General features: G+C 34.6%; 2 protein-coding genes and 1 long non-coding RNA gene across 3 annotated transcripts in view; all 3 read right to left on the bottom strand.

The window, feature by feature from the left end:
• LOC111515460 (glucose dehydrogenase [FAD, quinone]) overlaps positions 1–10,506 on the bottom strand; it is a 62,649-nt gene extending 52,143 nt beyond the window's left edge. Inside the window, exon 1 of the mRNA XM_074170106.1 lies at positions 10,025–10,506. The gene's annotated coding sequence lies outside the window, so the exon portion shown is untranslated. The remainder of the gene's footprint in view (positions 1–10,024) is intronic.
• LOC141480148 (uncharacterized) lies at positions 3,787–4,552 on the bottom strand. The gene is made up of 2 exons (XR_012464192.1): positions 4,188–4,552; positions 3,787–4,093 (listed from the first exon to the last, which is right to left on the bottom strand). It is a non-coding gene; the product is annotated as an uncharacterized lncRNA (long non-coding RNA).
• Positions 10,507–10,515: 9 nt separating the features above from the next.
• LOC141480150 (uncharacterized) lies at positions 10,516–15,174 on the bottom strand. Its single transcript, XM_074170000.1, has 6 exons — positions 13,140–15,174; positions 12,536–12,875; positions 12,214–12,449; positions 11,559–11,825; positions 11,296–11,482; positions 10,516–11,101 (listed from the first exon to the last, which is right to left on the bottom strand). The coding sequence occupies exons 1-6, from the start codon at positions 14,394–14,396 to the stop codon at positions 10,719–10,721; spliced, it is 2,670 nt and encodes an 889-aa protein (XP_074026101.1). The 5' UTR covers positions 14,397–15,174; the 3' UTR covers positions 10,516–10,718.
• Positions 15,175–27,019: the final 11,845 nt, after the last annotated feature.

Consider the following 27,019-nt stretch of genomic DNA (forward strand, 5'->3'; position numbering starts at 1 on the left):
ATTGAAGTTGACGAATGGATGGCACAACATCCTGGTTGATCTATCAATCAATACCAAGTGACTTTGATTTTTGACAGAGCCTTGGAAAAACTTGATACTATAGGTAACGCAGCTTCAGCATTCAAAGTGAGTGGAATTTAGCACTTCGATAACAACCTGTTTACAGAAGCAGAAGCAATCATTTATCTAATTGAGTTTTGGCGTAAAATGCCAAGATTAACATATTTATAAATTACCTGTTTTCCTGGAAGTAATATTATACTCTAATTATTTTTTTTAAATCCACCTGTTTCAGCAGAATAAATTATGTATCATGTACGTTTTGTAATTACCCACTATTGAATGAGAGACATTTCAGAATAGTTTGATGTAAGTTGCGTATGCGATAAACGAAAATATTTTTTTAAAAGACTTTACTTTAGACAAAAATAACATTTACAGTTCAAGAGTGCCTGATTATTGAATTAAGGGCTGCTTAACAATCGTTTTTTGTGTAACTCGATGATCGAGGCAAGTATGTGTGTCTTTGATTACATGGCACATATCATCCTCGTACTGTTGGTTTTCTCCAAGTGGTAGAAACGGGTGACTTAGGGCGATTGTGGAGTTATTAATTGGAATAGGAAATAGGCGAAACATTTCGAATGAGTTTTGTATAGCAAATATTAGTTTGTTTTCTGAAAAGGTAACCTGTGTGCCAACTAATTGCCACTAATTTAGGAATCCTGTCTTTATTGTATAATGAAGGTAGGTGTCTCATCATCTTTCCTAACTCCTTAGCTGAGATCAAAGTGCTGTGTAATGTATTTAATTTTACAAATATTAATGCATCTTCTGAATTGTACAAAAAGGGAATCAAATTTTGACAATTTAATTCATTCTGCGTACCCAAATATTCTCTCAGGTTTTGACTGATATTGAATTTACGAAACTTTAGCCAATTTTTAATAACTTCTCGATTGACAGTAAGCAGAGTTATTGCATTATTGCAATTATCTATCAGCTTTTCTAAAAGTGATACTTGCATTGTGATTTCCTTCAGAGCGAAATTTTGGGTACGCTGGAGTTTCTGAAGAGCATCGTTATATTTGATTTCAATGTCTGAGTCTAGAGTACCAAAAATTCATTTAGAAGTTTTTCCCACTAAATTTAACAAACCGCGCTTCGAAAGCTCTTGGGAGGGCCGCATCATTGAATGATAACAACAGGTATCAATTAACAATTTCCTATGTGGGTCAGGTATTTCTATATATTCTTCTATTCTCTATTTCGGTGTACATTTCAGTGGTTGGTATGGCCAAACTGCTGAAAATTTTCGGGGGTTTGTAGAAAATCCCCAGGGTTTTCATAAACTTCAGTTTGAGGGTTTATGTCTGAACCGTGGTCGTAAGTGTAATAGTCATGTTTAAATCCTGAGTCATAGTTACAGGTATATGTCAGAGTCGTTCAGGGCATTAACATTTTCTAAAAGTTCGGGTGACTCTTCATCAGGTTGGTGAATTTCGTGAGACGTGAATTTACGAGCACCTAATGATGCAAATTTATTTTGGAGGTTATTTGGTTGCCTATGGAATATGTTTCTGAATATAAGTGACATTGGTTCTGGTTAATTTGGAGGTGTCCTTCCTGTATGTTTGAAGACATTTGGGGTGGACCAAAGACTTGTCTGTTTGTTGGAAAGTTTCTGTGGACAGGTCGTGGCTGAACATTGATAGGTTGTTTTGGGAAATGAGTTTACAGAAAATGTACTGAGGTGCTGAGTGTCTCGTTTCGAATGTTGGTGTTTAAGGTGTGTTATAGTAAAAATTTGAAGTGTTATATGGAAATTTTTGATTATTTCCTGAATTTCCTTAGAATTCTTGAAATTTCTGTGTTTTGAAATTGTGGTCTTGTGACAAGTTTTAAATAGATTTTGGGTATATTGAAAATTTTCTTTTTTTATAATGTAAGTCATAGCGGCTTCTGAAGAATCTGGATTCTTTACTCTAAGCAAGCTCTGTATTAGACCTGATATTATCTAATGAAAGTTCTCAAACAAATTTGTTGGTATTGTCTTGAATAAATAAATTCAGTAGCGGCATCCATTTCTGCGTCAGGAAATGAATTTATTTTTTGCGTAAGAGTTCTCGAATTTTGTAACCTTCTACCAAAATCCAAAGTGGATTCATTTCTAAGAGGTTTCCATATGAGTAAATCTTCAGTATATTCAAAATTTCATTCATCACCAAAACACTGAACAAAAACAGACTTTATTAAATTCCAAATAGTTAATTCACTTTTACAAGTCGATGAGTAGCCATGTTACTGTGAGCATCGTGCGTGTGAGCTCTGTAAATTTGCTGTGATTTATACGGATTTATATGGAATTTTAACAGTTGTGTTGAAGAAATATCTTCGTAAGTGACTTTTTAAGTGATCGGCTCATTGCTAAAAATTTCCTGGAACTATTTTGATATCAACAGTATCGTTTGATCATATTCAACCAGTTTGCCAGTTCATTGAATATGAGTAAAACACGAAGCACGAGTATATCAGTGAGTGATATTGATGAAAACACGATGGAAATAATCGTTAACAAGCTGTCTTCAAAGATAACTAACAAGATAGATGCACAATTGGAGATACTAGGCAAGCAAATTGAAAAAATGAACGAAAAATTAAATAATGTATTCCCTTATCTCCCTCCAATTTCAATTTAGAATTAAATACTTTAAAACAGATTGCTGTCAAAAATGGTTATCAACCATCCATTATTCACAAGTTAATTAGTAAATTTAAACTCAGATCAGATAGAAGATTGGCCTTTAACTCCACCACCTTAGTTAATTCACCTTCTGTGAGATATTTTTCCTTACCTTATTTTGATCAAAATATGTGTACTGTTATTTCCAAATTTATTGAAAATACCATACCTGGTACAAAGATTTCCTTTAAATCTCAAAACAACTTAAGTAACTTTTTAGTAAATTCTAAAGACAAAATCAACAAATTAAACAGGAGTGGAGTCTACAAGCTTAAGTGTTCTGATTGTTCGGCATCTTACATTGGTAGAACCTGTAGACCTCTTTTCACTCGTATTAATGAACATATAAAAAAACCTGATAAATCTGCTTTTGGCCACCACATAAAATTTCACAATCACAACTTTAGTCCCAATAGAAATTCCAAAATATTACATAAAATAGATAATAAAAATTTCCTTAGACTTGACTTGTTTGAAGAGTTGGAGATTTCTAAAGAACTTTCCAACAATGATCATTGTTTGAATACTCAAGTGAACTTAAACAGAGATTTCCTTCCCCTTCATAAGAGGATTATGAATTATTAATTAATCACAGTTTATTAATATAATTTATTCAATATTTTTCCTCGACATATTCAATTGAACCCATAATGGATCACTCCTCAAGCTGGTACCATTATTTTAACATGACACTTGACACATTCTGTCTCATGTTATCCTTCTTCATAAGATACTTTGACTGAACCATATGGCCTCAATCCAAAAATGTATTTTCTTGGCTATAAGCCTATTTTGTTTTATATAATTCAAATATTACAATGTACAATTCACTTATCTTGATACTTCCTGTTGCCTGACAAGTAAGTAATCTCAAACAATTTTTCCAAATTTCTTAACCTTAAAAAATTTTACAACTTCAATTTCACCAAATTCCCTTTTCAACTAGATCACTTACTTTCAGGTGAGCACTGATGATGACGAGAGTCGAAAGCGCTTTGCAAGAATTTTAAAATATTATACACTTTAATACAAAACCTCTTCGATTCATTAAATAATGTATTGACCAAATTTGATGCCTTGGATCAGTTAACACATTCTAACAAAAGAGAAATCGCACTTGTTGATAGTAAATTAGATGTGTTAGATCAGCGAAGTAGGAGTAACACGTTGAGGCTCGTAGGAATGAAAGAAGAGACAGACGAAAATCTGCCCGCCAAGGTTCTTCATATATTTAATGAGGAACTGAAAATTAAATGCACATTGGGTGATCTCAATAAAACATTTCGAAGTGGCAAGTTCATTGAGAACAGCACCAAAGCCAGAACTGTCATTATCGAATTTGTTTCTTACCTGAAACGAAATGAAATATATAAGTCTAGAAGTAACTTAAAAGGAACAGATTTATATTTGAATGAGGATCTGACTGGAAAACGCTATCACTTACTGATTCTAACTAAGAAGAAATATGGAGGGAAAAATGTTTGGATGGCGAACGGTCGAGTATTGGCAAAACACGGCAACAATGTCAAGGTGATCAATGAAGAAGAGGATCTGAATTTGTCTATCTGATTACTATTTAGAACTTATAAAAACAGTGGCTATTTTTTACGGCAGAAATTCGCCGAACTTCTTTTGTTCCTTTTTTTTATTTTTCTTGTTTTTTAATTGTGAAGCCAGATCCACACCTATATATTAGAATTAGTGAAACTATTCATTTCAGTTATACAATAATTTCTGTTTAGTTATACTTTAACCAATACAACTACTTAATTACTTCATTTTACTTTACTGTTATAGATAGCTAGGAGGAGCTCATGAATAGAAGAGTAACAATTTATATTACCAGAACTGTAGGGGATTGAACACTAAATGTAACGCATTTTTCACAAGATCTATTGATTGTGAGTATAATATAATAATGATTGCTGAAACTTGGTTACAAGAAGAAGTGGCAGATGCAGAAATTGTATGTTTAGAAAATTATAATTTAGTAAGGTCAGATAGAAATTTACAGCTCACTAATAAAAGTACAGGAGGAGGTGTCCTGATTGCAATTAAAGATAGATATAAAATTTTGAATATTATCAAACATGCTTTATCATTTGAGGCATTGACTATTCATATCAAAATAGCTGGTAATAAGTATCAGTTTGGGGTGATATATATACCCTCAAATAGTTTAAATAGTGTTTATGAAGAAGCTTTTCACTTTTTGCAAAACAATGTACAAGATCCTGATAAAACTTATATTATTGGTGATTTCAATATTCCAGGAGTGGTTGGAAATGTTTTAAATTTTGATTATTCTAGTGAGAAACTTAATTTGATCTCGGATTATATTGAATTCAACTCCCTCAAACAATTTAATAATGTAAAAAAATACCAAAATCGTACGCTCGATTTGGTTCTTTCTGCGGATAATTCAAATATCTGTGAAGTCACTAGAGATGATTTACCGTTCGTTAAGGAAGACGCTTACCACCCTGCCATACAGGTAAATATATTAATTCCTTAAAGCTTGCAATGTATTGTGAACACCGACAAAGTAGATAAGTATAGCTATAAAAAAGCTAACTTTGATAGAATGATCGAAATTATTAGTAATATAGATTGGGGTAAAGTATTAGCGGAAAGCGATGTGAATATAGCTTTAGAGGTATTCTACAATATTGGGAATACTTTCATAGCGGAATGTGTCCCAAAATATTTAGCAAAAAAAACAAATGAAAAATATCCAATTTGGTTTTCGAAAGAAATCAAGGACTTCCTGCGTAAAAAAAATAGGTATAGAAAACTCAAATCTATTTCAGATTATTATAGTAATAGGTTCAAAGAATTGAGAAAAAAATTGAAATTTATGATTAGACATGAAGAGAAGTTATACTACAAAAATATTGAGCAAGGCATAAAAACTGATGGTTATGAATTTTGGAATTATGTAAATAGTAAAAAAAGAAACAGAACTAATTTAGGTGGTTACGTATATAATGATGAGGTCGTACCAGAGGAAAAAACAGCAGATATATTTGCAAACTTTTTTCACTTCGTTTTTTGTAATGATAGTGCTACATATAATTATGATACTTTGAATGATGTTAGGATTTGTAACGAATATTTTACAGTACATTCGATAACTAATAGCGATTTTGATGAGGCATTGAAAAGATTAAAACCCAAGAAGGCAACGGGTACTGATGGGATCCCTCCTTATATATTGAAAGGATGTGGTGATTGGTTGAGAATCCCTCTCCTACACATATTCAATTTAATCACCAAATCAAATATTTATCCTGGTGTATGGAAAACTTCAAGTACTACGCCTATATACAAATCTGGAAACAAAATGGACATTAAAAATTACAGAGGTATATCAATCATGTCTTCACCAGCAAAATTATTCGAACATATCATTTGTGAGAAACTCAGTGTATACATCAACAAATATATAGTACCTCAACAACATGGATTTATGAGAAAAAAGTCTATCAATACAGATTTATTTGAATTCACTAATAAAGCCTTCGAAGTTTTAGATAATAAAACTCAATTAGACGTTGCTTTCACTAATTTTCGTAAAGCTTTTGATCAGGTTCCTCATGATATTCTGATAGAAAAGCTTAGTAAATATGGAATTTCAAGAAACGTTCTAGAACAAATGAAAAATTATCTTCAAAATCGGTTTTTCATTGTCAAACATAATGGAAAAATTTCGGATAAATTTCCAGCTAGGTCAGGTATACCACAAGGATCAAATCTAGGTCCACTTTTATTCATAATTTTCATCAATAATTTACCATCAACCCTGAAATATTCGGACTGTCTTCTTTTTGCTGATAATTTGAAACTCTTTAAATCAGTGCAAACAGTCCGAGACTGTACATATCTGCAAAGGGATATAAATAACATCTTAGATTGGAGTTTGAAGAATATATTATACTTCAATCTCAATAAATGTTCAGTCATCTCAATAACTCGTATAAAGGAGCCAATCATATTTAGTTATGATATTGATGGTGTGGTTCTTGAAAGAAAAACTGATACTAAAGATCTTGGATTGGGGTATAAGACACAATTCTCATTTGCTGATCATATACGAGATATTATGAAATCAGGTAGTCGAATGTTGGGTTTTGTAATCAGACAAACTTCTTCATTCTCTAATATGGACATTATTAAATTACTTTATTTTTCGTTAATAAGACCGAAATTGGAGTTTGCTTCTATTATTTGGTTTGCGGAGTACCGAACCTATATGAAAGAACTAGAGAAAATTCAGAACAAATTCTTGAGGTATCTATTTTTTAAGCGACATCACAGGTGGCCAAACTATAACTCAACAAGGTCTTTGGACCTACGACATGAATTTAAAATATTATCTTTAGAACAGCGACGCCAATTATCAGCAATGATATTCATGTATAAACTCTTGAATAACAACATTGATTCTTCAGAAATTCTCAATGTGTTACCATTTCACGTACCTCCTCGTCGCACCCGATTTTCGCTCATGTTTAATATTCCAACCGTAAGTACCGCAACAAAAGCACCACTAATATCCTTACTAAAGTTAGTCAATAGTTTGAATATATCAATAGATCTTGATCGGACACTTTCCCAATCAGCATTCCAAAAAATTTTGAAAAATATGTTAAATTTACCTATTTAAGCAGTATTTCCCTCTACAATTCTGGTACATATTTTATTATTTTATTATTTTTATATATTCATAAGTATTTCAAGGATTATATGAACTTTAATTTTTTTATCCTTGTAGTTAGGCTGTAAAAGCTTGTGTGGATAATAAATAAGTAAATAAATAATTAAATAAATAAACAACCTACTAATAAATATTGAATATTACTGGAGTTTTTTCCCAACACCAAATCGTTATTTTCAACACCTCGACACGTGTTTCGATCACCAAGTGATCATCTTCAAAGAGAAAGATTAAACTAGTAACTAACGCGAAGCTAACGCTATTTATGCTATATAGATATTCCATACAGGTAAACCATCCAGGTGTACCACCCATACGGGTATACCAACCTAAATTAATTTTACAATTTTGCCTTATCTATTATTTTACAATATACGTTTAACTGTTATAGCTGTATATAAAACAATTTTCAGCTATATAAAAATTAATTTCACAATATTGCCTATCTAAATTTATTTTTGCAATATGTCCTTATGTAGTAATCAGTAAATCCAACATTATTTTAACAAGCTATATAGTATTGTAATGAATCTGAAGCCGGCCCTGACGGTGTCCCAGTCAGCCAACACATGACGCCTACCGCGAAAACTCCGGATGGGTCCCGAAATCCGCAGAGGGATCCGGAACGTTCGTTGACGATATAAAAACGTCGCTATTCGTCCCGAAGAGTAGTCTGTACCAAGAAAGCGAATCGAGAGGTTAACAAACGGTGAAGATAAATTAAGCGTTAGTTACTGAGTGGTGTAAATAAATTAGTTGTGATAGTGAAGTATTGTTAAAATAAATTTGTTTAAGACAGTCAATTCTTTAATTCGTCTCAGTATGCTCTTTGGTATAGGTCCATCATCGTTATTCATAATATTATTGTGTTTACTTAGTTCCACACTCTCATAGGCATATTGTTGCCTATTGTTGTTAACTTGTCTAAATAATTTTAATGAACTGAAGTCTATGGAATGGTTTTGTTGCGAAATATGATGGGCGACTGCTGATTTTTCAGGTCTTCCATATTTTAAGTGTGCTATGTATTCCTTTAATAGATCTTTTTGTCTGTTCATAATATTTTGCATCGCAGTCCTTACATTCAATTTCGTAAATTCCAGACTTTTCCGAATTCTCGACTTTGTCTTTTGGACTTCCCAAAAGGCTCTGTAGTGTATGACTTGTTTTAAAAACCATCTTCCTTGAAAATCTTAAACCTTGAGAAGTTCTTCGTATATTGGTGGTATGAAGCTGAGATGTATTTATCTTGGTTTTTGTCCTTTCTGAAAGTCCTTATTATGTCATCTACAATACCCCTCGAGAAACCGTTAGTGGCTGCTATTTCCTGTATTGTACGTCTTTCTTTTGTGGACATATCGTGTGTTAGAGGGAAAATCAAAAGACGATGCACTAAGAAATTCAACCCAGCACGTTTGTGCTGTCCACAGTGATGTGAACTGTCAGGAATATACCTGTACGTGCTTATTTCTTTTCTAAATATATCGTATTCTAACCCTCCATATTGACTCCTCATTACCAAAACGTCAAGAAATGGTAGTTGTCCCTTATTTTCTAACTCATAAGTGAATTTTATTGATGGACATCTATTATTCAAAATGGAAACGAAGTCCTCAATATTCGATTTTTTGGTATCGAATATAGCGAAAATATCATCCGCATACCTTAGCCAAATCCTAGGAAAATACTTCGACTTTTCTTTGGTTTCCATTTTGAATCTGCTCATGAACAGGTTTGCCTGTTGTTCATAAAAGCAACCTTCTACCTGGAACCGATTTTGTTTCATACACAATTTAGTAAGAGAAACGAATTCATCGATTTTGTTATTATTGAAATTATTTTTCTCTAGTAATTAATTCCCTGAGGTATTGCAAGATCTGTGGAATTGGGAGGCTAGGAAATAAGGAACTTACATCAAAAGAAACCAAAATCTCACCTCCTTGCAGAACCATGTTTTTTGTATGTTGTATGAACTCTAAAGAGTTTTTTATACTACGCAAAAGACAAGGTTTCAAATTCCTTAGTGAGTCACTTTGCCATTTGGTAGATAGAAGCTCCAATAGCTGACACGATGGGGCGCATTAATTTTCTCGGTTTGTGGATTTTTGGGAGGCAATATAGCATCATAAGAACCTACCAATAATTGAGCTCTGTTGATTGATATTTGATTAAATTGCTTTAATCAAATATTTTTCCAAAATAGGATCATTTACATAATTATATGTTTAAAAAAATCATAAGCTGATATAAAGCTAGTCAAAGTATTCATATCACCATCATGCTTAGATATCGTATCAACGAACATTTTCAACATGCTCAAGGTAACTGTCGGGTATACCGTTTGAGCAGGCAGAGTTAAACTTGAAGAATTAGTCGACATAATTTCAGATATGAAATCAGAAACATTCAAAGATCTGTTTTCTATCAACTCGTCTATATTTGTTTCACTAGCATTCATAGAGTTTCTCTAAAACTACCGATCGTTCAACTGAAACTATTTAATTTCGAATTTCCTAACAAGTGAAAAAGAATTCAGGGAGGAAAGAAAGGATAATTGGACTCACCAATCCTCCGATGATTCTGCTACCAGCTTATCTGCTTTCTTTGGAACGTCTGAACTTCTCCTCAGGCCTCTCAAGTTAACACGATCCTTTGTCAGTGCACAGGAGTCACTTAATGTCTCTATAAGAGACGAAGAGTAAACACCCACGTTATTCTAGTCCAAAACCGGTTTCGATGCCATATATCGTATGCGATATACCAAAAACACTTTTTTTAGAACACTTTATGTTCAACAAATACAACATTTACAGTTCAAGCAAGATTATTGAAGTAACATTTATTTATAAGCTTTGTACCATCAACTCAGCATGTAGTAGGAACAGCGGAAGTAACTCTATCCCTGGTTTATGCTGGGCCAGCGAACTTGGGTTCATAACTCAGCTCTCGTATCTAGTACTGACAATATCATCACAAATTACTGCCAATCGAACATGGGCGCTAGAGGATGCGATAAACTCAATTTGACAGAAAATTGTCAGAATAAAACAAAAACTTGCGTTAAATCTATTTACTATCAATATAACCATAGAAAAATATACGTGTCTAAAAGATGAATTACCTTGGGTGAACTACTTCAAACCTTCAAACTTCAAACGATAATACAATATTGAAAAAAAAATTGTTTTCAATAAATCTTCACCAACTAATCTCTGCAAAGAAAATATGTTTTTACAAAAGTAAACACATCTTCGAAAATCACATTATAGAACATAGCCCTGTGAGTTCGTGGCCCTTTCGCACTGGAGGTAGTTTCGTTAACCTAATATTCTTCAGTGGTGGTTTCAGAGCAGCAGGCTCTAACTCCTCCTCAGGAGTAAAAGGTTCCAAAGGATCCTTACAGATTTCTGACGGAGTTTTAATTACCCCTACACTTTTCTTCTCTTGATTTATCACAGGCAATGGTTTACTAATGGTAATTTTTATTTTGTTATAACTTATCCCGCTGGTAGGCACTGAGGAAGTATTAGACAGCAACTCCATATTTCCGTCCATGGTACTTAACAGTTCTGTTTGAGAGAGAGGAATTTCTCTCAGATGCTCCTCTGGCTGTTCTTCAGGTTCCTCTTCAGGAGATGCTTCTGAAACCACAATTATCAGGGTTATTATAAATAAACAGATGTTGTTTCTGAAACAGGACATTACCGAACTCAATAATATAGATATAAATAAAATAAAATTTGAAAATATTAATTTATCCCAACTACCTACACTGTAGGATTTGGTAAACAGAAAATTACAACACCAGTAAGAGCTTCTTGATTTATAAACTCACCTAAATCCACAGGCTCTGCTTTTATCTTCATTTGCTTTCCATTCTTCAGGCTCACAAGACATGATATCTCAACGAATCCATCATCTATACTGTCTCCATTAACTTTACTGTTGTCGTTCATTTCAGATACGGTACTATCTAGGCGTATTTCTGCATCATCATCAACTACAATCACTATCGGGGCAACCTTAACAAAAAAAACAAAAATTAAGTCAAATGTACGAAAATGCGGTCATAGAAACACAATGAACAGATATAGTTACCTCATTAAGAATGACGTCGTCATTATCATCATCCCCTCCTTCTCCAAGGGGTTGCTCAGTCTTATCATTTTCGTCCTCGACTTGTTTGGATTCATCACTTTCTGCGGATACTACCCCCGCTGGTTCTGTGTCTACCTCATTATTATCTTCATCCTCATCATCAACATCTAGTACTATTTCAAGGCCGGGAATAGTTGTTTCTTCTTGTTTAGCTGATTCGGGCGATTGAATTCTACTCTCATCTGCCGTTTCGTCCAAAAGAGATTGCTGTTGTTTAAAAACAATTAAAAATATTACTTTCAAGATATGTGATGGAATTGGCCGATATATCATGAAAATCCACAACTTATTCAAGTAAAAATTTATCGTGAGATCTCCACTCCATACTCAACGTATGGAAACACTTGAGGAAGCTATTGCAACGCGAAAAAGAGATTGCTGTTGTTGAAAAACAATTAAAAATATTACTTTCAAGATATGTGATGGAATTGGCCGATACTTCAAGAAAATCCACAACTTATATAGTTATAGCTTTGTTTGTAATGCAAAACACGTGTAGCAGTTTTGTAAACCATCCAGTAAAAACTTCACGATAAATTGTTACTTGAATCAATTACTTCCAAATGTATTTTTGTGCTATTTTTTTGTTACTAACCTGACAATCCTCATAACACAGAGGATGGTATGTTTTGTCTTCTACCCTGATGGCGTTTTTTAGGTGCCACTCTTCCTTCTCTTCATTGAAAAAGTAATCAAACTTATCTCGACAAACATCGCAACATTCGTCTGTTGATTCAGGATCGGCAGAAACACTGGGAATGATGACGTCGTCTTCTGCCTCCTCTCCAACATCACCAGCATGCTGCTGTTGCTGATCAAAGTAACTTTTCTCTGAAAATTATATATAAATTATTAAGCTTCGTATAACAAGAGTAAGTACACTTTCGAGCCAACAAGTTTTATTCAGCAATACTCACCTCTTTCTTTCAAATCTTCTAGTTCCTCATAATTCTTCCAATCAGACAAGGAATAGTACCACCTTCTGCTATTGGCAACACGGCAATTTCTCTTTCCTCTTCGATTTTGCCTGAAATGCCAGTCCAAGTGCTGACTATACTTCATACTAGCCTCAGGTGAAAATCTCATTCCACAACTGCTACACTGCATTCCTGAGTAAAGAGTTGAATAGAGAACATTCTGTCGAACCTGGAGTGTTTTCAGCTGTTCAAATGTGATTGGCCTAAGATTGTCGCAGGTATTTCTTTTAAGTTTGGAGACCGTTGGACCAGAAATAGGTGGATTCTCCCCCATAAGATCCTAAAAATAAATTGTGAACTAGCTGTCTATAATTGGACAATACTTGATGAAAATACATATAAAAAAACTGATTAACACAGCTTATTGTATCATTTTCACTATAAAGGGTTTTACGAAAACCGAAACACGTGTCGGGGTTTTTGTAAAAGCCTTCATAGTGAAACATATACAATAAAATATATTAATTAGTTCATTTTTCTCTAACATAGTGTTTACTGAAGCTTCAATTTCCAAGTGAATGCTGATTACAGCTACATTACATACCTGGGAAACCGGTGGATTTTTCTGGCCTGTAGAAGTGACAAAACCAAACGCTACTAGTTTCTGAAACAAGTCATTGACATTCATAATTGAAGTTGGTTCGGAAGTTGTAGTTCCACTAGTTGGAACGTCCAGGTTTGATTGATTTGCAACCTGGTGAGCTCCAGTTTCAGGGATAGGAGCCAATGTAGGTGCCATAGAATGCTGAGAACTCCACTCATCCATACTTTGCTTCTGCAAGAGGTTTCTATATAAGTTAGAAGAATTGGAATTCCTAGCAGGTGATTCGGCTTCTTTGGAGATCGTTATCTCACTCATGACTGGCAGGGCTGGATCGTGGGCATCAGTATTGCTCTCTTGGCTCTTCTCGTTGAACTTAGGGCTTATGCTGCCCTTCCCCTCTATATCCCTGATATTCGCCCTACCGGGTTTTATACCTTTGGGTAATACCGGAAATCTTATGGAATGTTGTTTACCATTTATTACTACAGGTTTAGGAAGACCACCATATTCATTATATATATTAACAGCTCCACTGGATAAATGATCTTTCGGCTCGATGTCGGAAGAAAGTGGAAACTTCTCTCCTGGTGTTAGAGAAAACTCTATAGGATGTTGAAACTGCTGACGAAAACACTTTCTGTGATGTTGATAGGGAGGCAAATTCATCCATTTGGCTGGTTGATTCCTGACAGTCATTCTTGGTGGATTTTCCCAAAACCTTCGACCGCGTGGACCACCTATCCAATTAGAAGGACCAGGAAATCTTCTCATATCCCTACTGCCTCCTAAGAAAACAGGAGGACTGGACATCAAATCGCCCCGTGGTGGCATGGGCCCGACGTACATTTCGTCATTGTCGTTGAAGGGTATCAAGCTTTCCCCTGCAATACGTTTCAATTTATTTGGTTCTGGTTTGAGATCCGGTTCAGAGTTTTCATGCGCCTTATCTATATGACTTTCATCTTCATGACTGATGATAAATTCCCCGTCATGTATTGGCTGTAAAGATATGTGGAATGATCCCGCTTTTTCTTTTCTCTTGGCCATTATCAGTTTATTCCTCTCCATTTGCATAATTATTTTGTTGAGAAGGAGATTCTCCTGCTTTTCGGTTAGCTTATCCAGCTTGATCATTTTGTTATCTCCAGGAGAAATCATCATTTGCCGAAATGGTTCAGATGTTGAGGATATTTTTGGATCTTGATCTTCCGAAGCTCTGCGCCGCTTTTTGATGTCTGAAAAAAGAAAGATATTCATACACGTGTTATTCTACCCTGAAACTGAACCAAGAAAAAGCAACAAAATTATTCAAACTATGTACATTTATATTGTTTGATTTGTTTATAAATTATTCTCGTGCAAATTAATTCTCTCCTACAAAATTAAATACCAAATAATATTTGGTATTTGATTCCGTCACACAATATTATGAATAAAATCAGTATTTTTAACTATTATCACTCACCTTCACCATTAACCATTTTCCTTCTAGCACTCTTTCTCAAAATATTTTGAAAAAACACTTTGTCGTGAAATTTTCACTAAACACTTCCACAAATATGCATCACGTGTTTCGCTACACTCGTACAACATTCTACTAACTGAAATCTAAATATTCCATGCTTTATTACAATTTGAAGTACCTAAATTTGAAGTACCTGAGTTTTACCTAGCCAATTAATGTTAATTGTGTACCTGAGTTTGGAAATAAATCAATTAACCTCAATATTAGTTTCCAAATAGGAAAGCAGAAAAAATGTATTTTCCTGAAAAGTAATAAATTCCTGTAACGCTTTTGTGAAAAACAGTCATTCGTCATGTCATGAAAATTCTTCCATTTCGTGTCTGAAAGTTACTTCTTTGCAAAAACCATTTTTTTTCTGAAATACTTCTTCGAAATCCAACTGTAACTAGATATATAACCTGAACAGATCTGTAAAAAATCCATTTTGTCTTTCTGATTCGTGAGGTTACCGATATTCTAACTTTTGGCGGATTTGCAGGCGTTCACATTTCTGGTGAATTCACTAAGATTTTTTTGGGAGAAAATATGAGTTGCGAAATTATCAAAAACATGGGGACTATAAATGGGTGAAACATTGGTCGGCAACAACTATCATTTCTGAACAATTTCTAAAAAGATATGTAAGCTTGTGCCAATGTATGAATATAACAATATGCCAAACCAGTCATCAATAAAATACTTCTTAGAAAATTGGGATGAGTGTAAAAGAGTTAGGAATCTTCTGTAACCATTATATTGCACTACAAATTACCGTAGCGCTAGAGGGGGCGATAGATACAATTTGATATTTTCGGCATGATGGAAATATGTCCTGAGGAAATTGACAGAATAAAACAAAAATTTGCGTTGAACCAATTTATTATTGATATACCCATTGAAATATATACATTTCTAAAGAAATAAAGCTTGGTGAATTATTTCAAACTATCAATGTTAATTCAAGTAAAGAATAGTGGTGCTTCCACTGAAAATATATACACGATATTTTAAAACAATATTTTATTTCCAACAAATCATCAACAACTATTCTCTGCAAAACAAAGAAAACAAAAACAATGTCATCCAAAAGTAAACACTTCCGACACTTCTCAATAATTCATTACATTTCTAGTTAGTGATGGATCATCTGAAAGAGAACTCAATAGATTTCACCATCGGCTAGATTGACACTAAAAAGTCTCAATGGTCGGATGAAGAAAACTACTGATTCCCATTCATTGTCTTGAAAATCGTTCAGTATCAATATCCTGGCCTAGTCTTGTTCAAATCACGATATATAAAATTATTTACACAAGGTGCGTGTGGACAATCACCACAATCAGTTTTCCTTAAAATTTCAACAAATATACTTTTGAATAAATAGTAAGAGGCACAATTGCCGTTTTTCTGACCGTGATTGCTCATCTACGAAAAAATATTCTAAAAATCGTCTACTTTATCAAAAATCACATTATAGAACATAACTCTGTAAGTTCGTGTCCCTTTCGCACTGGAGGTAGTTTCGTTAACCTAACGTTAACCTCTGCCTGTTCTTCCGGTTCCTCTTCGGGAGATTGTTCTGAATCAACAATGGGTATGTCCTCGCTAACCGAGACGAAGGGTACATCATCTAAATGTATAGATTGGGGTTTGGAAAAATACTTCAGACTATATATAATATTAGAGAAATGATAGTATGTATTCACTTCAGTTTCAATGTTATTTTTGAAATCATCAGATTCAGATAACTTTTCAAGCAAAGTAATGATATTTTGTAGTAATATAATGAAGTCATTTTGAGATGTTCGTGTAAACATTATATTAAACAACAGCATATGTTTTGTTATTCAATGAATACTTTTTTGTGGATGAAGTCAATGAAGTTTTCTAAATTATGAATACAATGACCCTTTTCTTAATGAAAATTCATCAATTGAACTGATACATCAAACTATTCTACAATGACTTTTATACAACAGGAAGTAATTACAAAACTCAATGAGATACATAATGAATCTGGTAAAACAGGCAAATATAATATTACTTCTAGAAAAACACTTTATCTGTAAAACTGTCTTTTTCTGTCAAAACTGAATTAGATAAATGTAAAATTCCATCATTACTTGTTTGAAGGTAGTTGACAATGTTTCTTGATGCATTTCATTAGTTCGGACTTACATTGTCTAATATGTTATAAATTGATTTGAAATACCTGAAAGAATCTGTAAAATCCTGTTGATTCAAGATCTGGAATGACAACGACAGAGTAATTTTTCTCTGAAAATTATATGTTATCTATAAAGCTGCGAACAACAAGATTAAGCACACTTTTGAGCCAACAAATTTTTTAACAGCAATACTCACCTCTTTCTTCCAAATCTTCTAGTTCTTCGTAATTCTTCCAATCAGACAAAGAATAGTACCACTTTCGGCTATTTGCAACACGGTAATTCCTCTTTCCTCTTCGATTTTGCCGGAAATGCCATACTAGCCTCAGGTGAAAATCTCATTCCACACCTGCTGCACTGCATTTCGGAGTAAAGAGATAAATAGAGAACATTTTGTCGAATCCTGAGTGACTCCGGCTTTTCAAATGTAATTGACCTAAGATTCTCACAGGTATGATAACCTGAACGCTACAAGCAGAGCTTCATTACAATTCGATCACTTTTTATATAGAATGTTTACAGCTTTTAGATATTGTAATAACGGTTACAGGTTATGGTTACACACATCTCAAATCACTAGGTAGATTTTAAGTAGGTCTTTCGGGTTGAAAAACTGGGCACGAGCTGATGATATCTTCAACAATAGATCAGTTGTTGATTAGTGAACCTTGTGTGTCCAATTCTGAAGCGAGATAGGATAAATTTATAGAAATGAACTGTAAACGTTCGAACCAGTCTCGGATATACCTTCACAGTAGGTTGAATGGACAATGGACCATCTAAAGGGTTAAGAGGATGCTGCAGAACTGGATACTGCAGGGTGAATTACTTTTGTGCCCTGGAGTTGAAGAAACTTGGCATAGTCTTGAAGTTCATTAATTTTTTTCCACGGCCCTGTGTGAAGGAGACAAGTACAAGTATCATGCTAAAACTATCAAGAAACGCAGTTTTTCTACTGGCAAAATGGGAAGGATTTCCAAAAAGCCTGGTGAAGCAAGAACATCGACTGCAAAGAGAATGTCATTTTCCGTAGGAATCATGCAAGCTTTGGTTGATCAAATGAAGCAGGACAGGACAAGTCCTCTATTGGAGTCATTGGAGTTACCTGTCAAAAAGATGACAACAGACGAAGTAAAAAAGGCAGCACCAGGCGTAATTAACCAAATGTGTCGCCATGTATCACAAAAAGGAATATCATTGTACGAACCTGAGAAGGGACAAGAACGGCTATAACATAAATTTGCCGTTGAAAAAAGGTTCTCTAATATAGTGCTGATTAATTCCAACCAAAAAGCTCTGTACTTCACACCTTCGATCCGGTAAATTCTTTCCACAACCAACGACATATTAATAGGGTGAGAGTTTTCCGTAGAGGTGGTTGTAACAATCTAGAGGGATTTGGGGGTTGGAAAAATTACTATGTAGAAATGACCTCTATTACGGCAGGAGCCGGGACGAAATCGATTGCCGATTTATTCATTGACATATGGTTTTTACTTTACAAGTTTTTACTTGAATTTCCTAGGTGGATATTGAGTTATTAGTAGTATTGGATAATGAGTTTCTTTTTATAATAAAAATATTTTACTAGTTAATGCTTGATTCATTTCGTTGTTTTCCTTAGGTCAATTATTTTTGATTGATACAGAATTAGTAGGCGATTACTTTCAAAATATATATCACTGGACGTTGATGCCATTCATCAGAAATTGGTCATAAGATTTTTGACTTTCAACTATACAGAATGGTAATATCGTTTCACGAAATTCTGTGATGTGTCGGACTTGACTTGACGGTTCGACAACGTCAAAATTATTTTGCAATGCTTTCTCACTTGGTTTGTTTTGCAGTTTGTAAGTCAATGTTAATTTATTTCTCAGGTCAATTTTCCACTTAATATGGCGTCAAAAACCAATCTCAACACTTTATTTGGATCTGAAATATGTGTGGGTCATATACAAAGTTTATTTCAGATACGAAATGGAGATATTTTTATCATTTGTTTCTTATCTTCTATTTTCTGTAAGTACTACAATATTCATATATTATTTGAGAAATAGGAGACCGAAAAGTTTTTTGCAACTGAGTTATCTTATGGATGAGAATAAACTATGGTCAAAAAACTAGTATTGACGTCGACTCAAAAAAAATTGAGAAATATAGGGAAGTATTCAATCTATTGGAAACACTTTTTCCACACTAGATAATTTCTTTCGAAACGCATTTCGCTAAAGTAACGGGCTCTGAGGTAACAGTATTTCTCTGACCTGAGAAAAGTGTTTTCCATAGATCTATGTTAAGCCAGAGGTTCCAAAGTGGATAACTTCATATGGCTTCCAATAGATTGTGACTTAGAGTATCCTACTTGAAACATATGATGAAGTTTCTGCTCGAGAGACATTTTGTCTCCCGGCTATACACGGTGTAACATAAGTACGTTAAAATATTCAAGTGACGTATTCCTGAGACAATTAAAAAAAAGTCTATATGAACTTGTGTTCGAAAATGCTTCGTTTCGGAGATACGGGGTGTTGAAATTGAATTTTTTATTCGCTTTTCGAAAATAACTCTTGTAAAAAATAAGTTGTTTGCACGAAATTCGGTACCCGGGGATTTTTTGACGTAGGAAATATAATTTCGTACAAATTTTCATGTAACATCTAGAGGGGGCTGCGTACGCTGTCATCATTTATTTAAAATTGGCCTAACTTTTTTGACAGTAAACTTCTGCTACTTTTCATGAAAAACCTAATTCCCACACCTTTTCCAAGTAAAAAAGGTACACCTTCTCAACAACGCTGGAGGTGATGGTTTTCGAGATATTTCCAATTTTCTATATCGATGCATATTACTTTATAGCCAAATTTGATTGCAATAATTTTTATCACTCTCCGCTTGCAAATTAAGTTAATTGAATCGAGAAGGCTATGAAAGTTTGTTTATAAAAATAGAAGTTCGCTGTCACATTTTTAACTATTGATTGACAAATTCACAGGTCGGAGTTTATAAAGTGTTTTTTTGGTACCATGCCCGACTTTACGAATGCTGAAATCGCTGATATGGTTTTTGCATACGGCTTGGCTGACGGAAATTCAAGTGAGGCCAGACGCATCTACCAGGAGAGGTGATCTCAATGCCTGACTCCTTGTGCAGCGACATTTGCGAATCTTTTTCGGCGACTTTCCGAATCTGGACGCTTTGAAACAAATTCTGCAGTAGGACGGCCACGGACTACAAGAACTGTAGAATTGGAGGAGGCGGTTCTCGAAGAAATTAGTAAACATCCAGAGACAAGTACAAAAAAAATTAGTCAAACTTTAAATGTGAGCCATATGTGAGCTACGCGATTTCCAACCACGTATCGAATTTGCTCAATGACTTCAAAGAAAAGTCGAACAACATCCGCAAATTTAATCGAAAATCCTCTTTATAGATGAGGCTAATTTTTCAAGAAATGGTATCATGAACTTTCATAACAACCACATCTGTGCGGAAGATAACCCACATGCGATAACGCAAACTCATTCCAAGACAGATTCTCTTTTAATATATGGGTAGGCATAATTGGGTATTATTCAGTTGGGCCCTATTTTCTTCCCTTACGTTTGCATGGAGATGCTTACCTACATTTTTTGGAACACGAATTTCCCCAACTTATGGATGATGTTTTCATTGCTCACCGAAATCACTCTTGGTTTATGCACGATGGAGTTCCTGTTCATTTTAGTGTGGGGCAAGAAATTTTTTAGACGTAGCATATCTCCAACGATGGATAGGAAGAGGAGGCACTGAGTATTGGCCCCCCAAGGTCACCGGACCTCAATCCCGTCGATTTTTTCTTTTGGGGATACCTAAAATCACTAGTTCATGCGAGCCCCATTGAAAACAAGGGAATGTTGAGGGATCGCATCATAGCTTGCTGCGAAACGATAAAAAACACTCCGGGCATTTTTCAACGAGTGCGGAATTCTTTGATGAGGAGAGCAGAAGCTTGTATTACTGTTGAGGGTCGTCACTTTGAACAGTTGTTGTAATAGTTGTTTCGTTCAATTTTCATATGTTTATTTTCCTAATAAATAACATGGTACTTCTCCGAATTGTTTTTTTTTATCTCCGAAATGTAGCACTCTCTGATTGAATAATTAAACCTGACAAATTTTTCTAATTTGGATTGAATGAGCAGCTCGATAATGCTCAGTTTAGAAGAAGTGTGTACGGGTATACTCGTTTAATATAAAGTTTGATGAAAATAACTAAAATTGCAAAAACTTATGACAAAAACCTACCACGTTTTGAAAAATTTCAACTATCTGTATTTCGAAAACGAATCATTCTTCGTTAAACATTTTATAGAAAAAAGTTGTTTATTTTGACGAGATCCACCACATACTCAGTTTTTGTAATGTTCTCAGCAACTTCACTTAGCGCCCTAGGAGCTAAGTAATATGCATCGATATAGAAAATTGTAAATATCTCAAAAACGATCACCTCCAGCGTTGCTCAGGAGGTGTACCTTGTTTACTTGGAAAAGGTGTGGCAATTAGGTTTTTTCATGAAAAGTACCAAAAGTTTACTGTCAAAAAAGTTAGGGCAATTTGAAATAAATAATGATAGCGTACGCAGCGCCCTCTAGAGGTTACATGAAAATCAATATGAAATTATGATTTCCGAAGGCAAAAAAACTCTGGGTATCGAATTTCATGCAAATAATTTATTTTTTGCAAGAGTTATTTTCAAAAAGCAAACAAAAAAATAAATTTCAACACCCCGTATCTCCGGAACGAAGCATTTTCGGAGACATGTTCATAAAGACTTTTTTTCTTAAAATTGTCTCAGGAATACGCCACTTGAATATTTTAACGTACTTTTGTTACATTCTGTATAAAAAATGCGCAAGATATGAAATAAGTCTATTCGAACTTGTCGGATTCAACACACAGCCAAACCATTTCCATTACCAAACGTTTGGGATAGCTTCACTTTGTCAAGAATAATGTCATGAATGTATTATTTCTTCTACTTCGGACTGTATCCCTAAGTGAGTAAGCCTGGTTTAACAGTGCGCAGTTGAATGTAAAGAGTTGCAATGAAAAGCAACGATTTTTCATAGTTTTATAAAATTAATAAGCAGCAGTCTCCAACTGTTGCGTTTAAAGTTCGAACCGTTTCTTCTTGCTGATAATACTTTAAAAAAATTGGTTCGTTAATAGTTGAATGGGTAGGATTTCAAAGATGCATTACGAATGCCCATATGGAGAACCGGATGAAGCTGAAACATAAACTGAAACTAAATGTCTATATTCCGTTGGAAGTATGAAAGCTTTGGCGGACGAAATGAGGCCTGATAGAACAAGACGTCTTATGAAAACTAGAGTTGCAATAGAGTCAATTGCCAGAAAGATGAAAGTAGAAATTATGAAAAAGGCAATGCCGTGCAAAATAAAAAATATACGAGTATCACCAAAAGGGTACTTATTGCATGATCGAGAATGGGACCAGAGCTGCCAGAACTGGCAGTCGAAATAGGGTTATTAAATATAAAACTAAATAATTCTATGATAACCAACATATTTGTCAGGTAAGTGAAGAGGGATCATATGTTTTCTCAAGAAAGGAATTGTCTCAAGAAGATGAATTTACAAATTGATACATGCGTGAGCCTATCTTCATATCGCTCAAAAATCCGGATGTACCCATTGACGATTTGACTTCAACCCCTTGGTCATGGCCTTAACGATTTACTCCACTTATCTTGATGCTATTAGGTTTTCTTATTGATCAGATATATTTCGATAATGAACTACTACAATCCTTTTCACCAAGGTCTTCATCAATGTATCAAACGAGAGGACTGGGATGCCAACAGTTGGTATAATGAAATCCAGTCTCTTACCAAAAAGCTCGATTCCACACAACTTCGATAAAGTGAATATCAATAACAACCAAAGATATGTTAATATATTTGTAAGGTGACACTGTGACTATGGGAGGCTATGTAGAAATATCCAGTATCATGGCAATTGCTGAAATAAAATCAATTGTCAATTTATTCGTTGAGAATCTATCGAAAAATTTTGCCGTTTGTTATCGATTTGAGAACTTTTTATATGACTGATACATTGAAGTAGTATTTTCGGTGACACATTGGCCTCTAGCTACAAGCCATTTCGCTACTTTGCTCGGTCGCCAAGATTGCGGATAAGATCCTATTGAGCAGACTTCTCCGTCTGAAGAAAAGACTAAAACTTGTTCCGCAGGAACAGTTTGGATTCAAGCAGGGTTGTACCATGACCTCGCAACTTGTCCGACTGGTCCACGGAATAAAGGAGGCCTTTCACCAGAAGAAGAATACAGTCATGGTCCTGTTGGACACCGTTTGGACAGAGGGATTTATCGCGAAAATGTGGACGGCACACATGCCTTTATACATGATAAGAATCTTGGATTCTTATCTGGTCAACTGGAGATTTAGGGTAAGAATACACCAAGCTATCTCTACAGATTTTTCAATGGAAGTAGGTGTTCCGCAGGGGTCCTGTTTATCCCCATACCTATACTCTCTGTATACATATGACTTTCCAATGTTCGCAAAAACGAATGTAGGCATATATGCAGATGATAGTGCCATATATGACCATTCTTACTCTAGTGAGGTGGTAACACGCCAAATACAGATTCATCTGGATCGGTTAGTTGTCCCGTACATGGAGAGGAATAAGATAAGGCTAAATACGTCAAACACTGAACTTGTCAATTTCACGAAAAAATTCACATACGTGAAGATCTTCAGGAAATTGACGATTCAAGGAAAGTGTGTGAAAGAACAGAAAAGTGCGAAGTATCTGGGAGTTATCCTGGACAAGCGCTTTAATTTTCATGAGCACTTGAGTCTGGCAATTCAGAGAGCGGAAGCGGCGATTAAACGAAACTTCCCTTTCATTGCAAGAAATTCCAAACTGAGCGTGGACAACAAGCTCCTGATATAAAAGCAAATTATCAGGCCAGCTATGTTGTATGCTTGTCCTATGTTTTTTAGCTTTAAGAGGGCTCCTTTGCGGAGACTCGAGACGATGCAGAATAAGGTGCTTCGTATCGTGACTGATAATGATCGATACATTTCATTGAAGCGTTTACGAGACATAGCAAAGGTCGAGCCGATTACGGATTTGATCCGAAGGCTTGCCTACAAACACTTCAAGTGGTTCCTTCCGAAAAGTCCGCTGAGAAGTAATATCACGGCAGTTAGAGTTCATCATAATCAACCCCGCCGTCGCGGTGGGTTGTTTTATGAAGGGTCATTTACATGAGCGACATGTAAATGACCTTTGTAATTTAGTGAAAAAACTGGCATAGAAAACTTCCTGTAAACATTCTGTCCTGGTTTTTTCATGAACTTTTTCCAAGAGTATCCAGCTAACCAACACATCAACATATATGTTTTCATTTGAATGACCTGAATATCAAAACCATGTAATGATGTGCATAAGCCTTGGCGGCAGGAGTCACATTACCTAGTCGTTTTTTAATAAAGTCAATGTTTCTGGGTGAGCGTCAACCCGCTAGCATCGCAGGGGGCGTTCTCCACCGCCGCAGCTTGGCGGGGACGCGAGGGCGCGCCTGTCTGGAGTTACTTTGCTACTCTACCCTTAAGGTGGAGGTACTCATGAAATATAGGCATGTATATAGTTTATTTCAATAAAAAAGATTTTTGCTTTTGCTTATTTGCTACAAGACAATTTGGTATATCTCTGAGAATACTATACTTCGAGTATAGTATTCACACACACACACACACACATACCTGTCGCGCAATAGTAGTGTGGACACCACGCCCTGGTGTGAATTGTGGGGTCTTCGAAGTTTTTATAACCAGGCGGTAGAGGCTTATTAGGTGAATACCCAGCTATTTTCAGTTCTTCTTTACACACCGAAGCCAGTGACTTTTCATCAAAACAGACATCTGTGGCCATGACCACACCTCAACGGTAACTGCAGGTCAACCCACTGATGTCATTTTGTGGCCACATACACAATTCACACACCATGTGGCCATATACACTTGGTTTATATAGTGTTTATATAAAATTTCCTGAAAGCTGGCAATATAGATTTTTTCATTTCGATTATTTTCGAAACAACTGAAAGTATCAAAATCTCTAACGGAAATGATTTTATTTGTCAGTGGATCATTTCTACAAATGATAATCGAGCATTTCAAATTAAAAAAAAAAGATTTTGATATAGACACTTTTATAATCGATGCTTGTTTTATTTGGTGAACGTTTTGTCGTTCTATCAACATCCCAAAATGCGTTTTGGACTTTTCGAACCTTTCTCTTGTTAATACTACAAAAAGTTTTTCATGAAATTAAACTGCTGAATCTTGAATAAAATTTGCTCTCGATAATGTAGTAGTCGCCATTGATTTCATGCAGTATATTTCAATGTATTAAATTTCGATATATAATTCACTGAATAATCTTAGTAAATTAAAAAGATACTGGAATTGAATAAAGAAATAATAATAATAACACCTTTATTATTCTAGGAAATATTTCTTCTCAAAATTGTTTAGTCAATGTTGCATAAATTGAAAATAAAATGCGAAGTTCAACTGGGTGGTTAAGAAAGTCAGTGTATTGTTCTTTTATAAAAGTTAGTATTGTTTTTATTTTGATTATTTTCGAAACAACTGGTACTTTTGGTTTCTCTACAAACACCTAAGTCGGCAACTGCACTGTTCGCTCCATATCAATCTACTGATGCCACTTGGTGGCCACATACACACTTCACACACCTCAAAATTTCAAGTTTATTATCTCCAAGGTATCAGGTATCATTATGTGGCAATACACCATCATATCCAACTGCGTTAATAAAACAATAATCAATGAATCTTCATTAGTTTCATTTGTACTACATTTCCCAAAGTAAATTTCATAATTTACTTCGAAATCTAACGAAATAAAATCTATAATAAATTAAAATATTTAAAATCCCAATATATAATTTGGAGTCAGATGCTAAAAGTTTCTTCAAAATGAGTTAGAAAACGAATTGTACAAATTTCTTTGGAAAGTGTTCACTCAAAATTAGATCTCACTATTTTGAACATATTTTCTATCAAGCTCAATTTTTGAAATAACAAGAAGTTGGATATGTTCTTTGAAAAGTAATCGATCGTATATTATTGCCGATTTATCAACCTCATTCTGACAATTAAACACGTCTTCTTCCACACTGGTTTAATTTACTTTAAGTTTTTTATACACACCAAACCTTTCGACTTATCATCGGAAATAACTACAATGCATATCAACCTACTAAAATCATTTTGTGGCCACAATAATTATGTGGCCATGCATACACAGTTGTACCCGAATGCCTTAATAAAAATAATAAACTTCTGGCCACTGAAAGTGGATTGAAATTCCATGAATTGAGCATGCGCACAAAATGTAGTCATCACAATTGATCTTATTGACATATTTCAATGTATGGAATTCCCAACTTAAATTTCATTAAATAGTTGAAAAACGTAATTCAAAATGTGAAATATAATGGAAAAATCTTTCAAATTTTGAAATTTGATTCATTACAATTAGTTACGAACCAGGCTGATGAATGTGCTATCGTCCGCCTAAGATGTGTAGAAACCCTGGTGACATTAAATATTTGTTTGGCGTGAAAGCAAACAACTGAGTAAAACCATTATAGAAATTTCATGTTACCAGTCTTTATTATTATTTTTTACTTCTTGAGTGTGTTGAATATTAAGTTTTCATACTGGAGTTCATACATTAATAGCGTTGAAACAGGCGAATTTCTCCGCATCAAATTTTGGATGTTACCTTCTGTCTTCTCTGCCTTTCAAAAAGCCAGGAAAAAATCATGGGTGCTTCTCAAAACACGCTGATGAATGGTGTTTATATAAACACTCTCGATCCCTCGGCCATAATTTTACATTGTATGAGAGACAGATCTGGTGTTTAAAAAATCTTCATTAAAGAAATCTGTTTCTTCCCGAAATTAGAATATATATTGCCATACATTGCTTTCGCTAGGTAATAATTAAAGGTGTTGTCACTGTCGAGTGATATTGTGAATACCTCACTTATATTCTCAATTTGATCAGATACGTCGATACATCTCTATTGGAACTAGTGTGTCAATATGCTTGCTGCAATTCAAACAATAGGCCGAGAACG

Source organism: Leptinotarsa decemlineata, unplaced genomic scaffold (genome assembly GCF_025532065.1).
Source record: "Leptinotarsa decemlineata unplaced genomic scaffold, Ldec_3_MD MMD2_P_RNA_scaffold_6, whole genome shotgun sequence".
Classification (NCBI taxonomy): Eukaryota; Metazoa; Arthropoda; class Insecta; order Coleoptera; family Chrysomelidae; genus Leptinotarsa; species Leptinotarsa decemlineata.

Excerpts from the sequence above, each read along its gene's own strand:
- LOC141480150 (XM_074170000.1), bottom strand. The coding sequence starts at position 14,396 with ATGAATATCTTTCTTTTTTCAGACATCAAAAAGCGGCGCAGAGCTTCG. Across the intron at positions 12,450-12,535 it reads AGAAGATTTGAAAGAAAGAG|AGAAAAGTTACTTTGATCAG; the intron begins GTGAGTATTGCT and ends TATAATTTTCAG. Across the intron at positions 11,826-12,213 it reads TGTGTTATGAGGATTGTCAG|CAATCTCTTTTGGACGAAAC; the intron begins GTTAGTAACAAA and ends TTTAAACAACAG.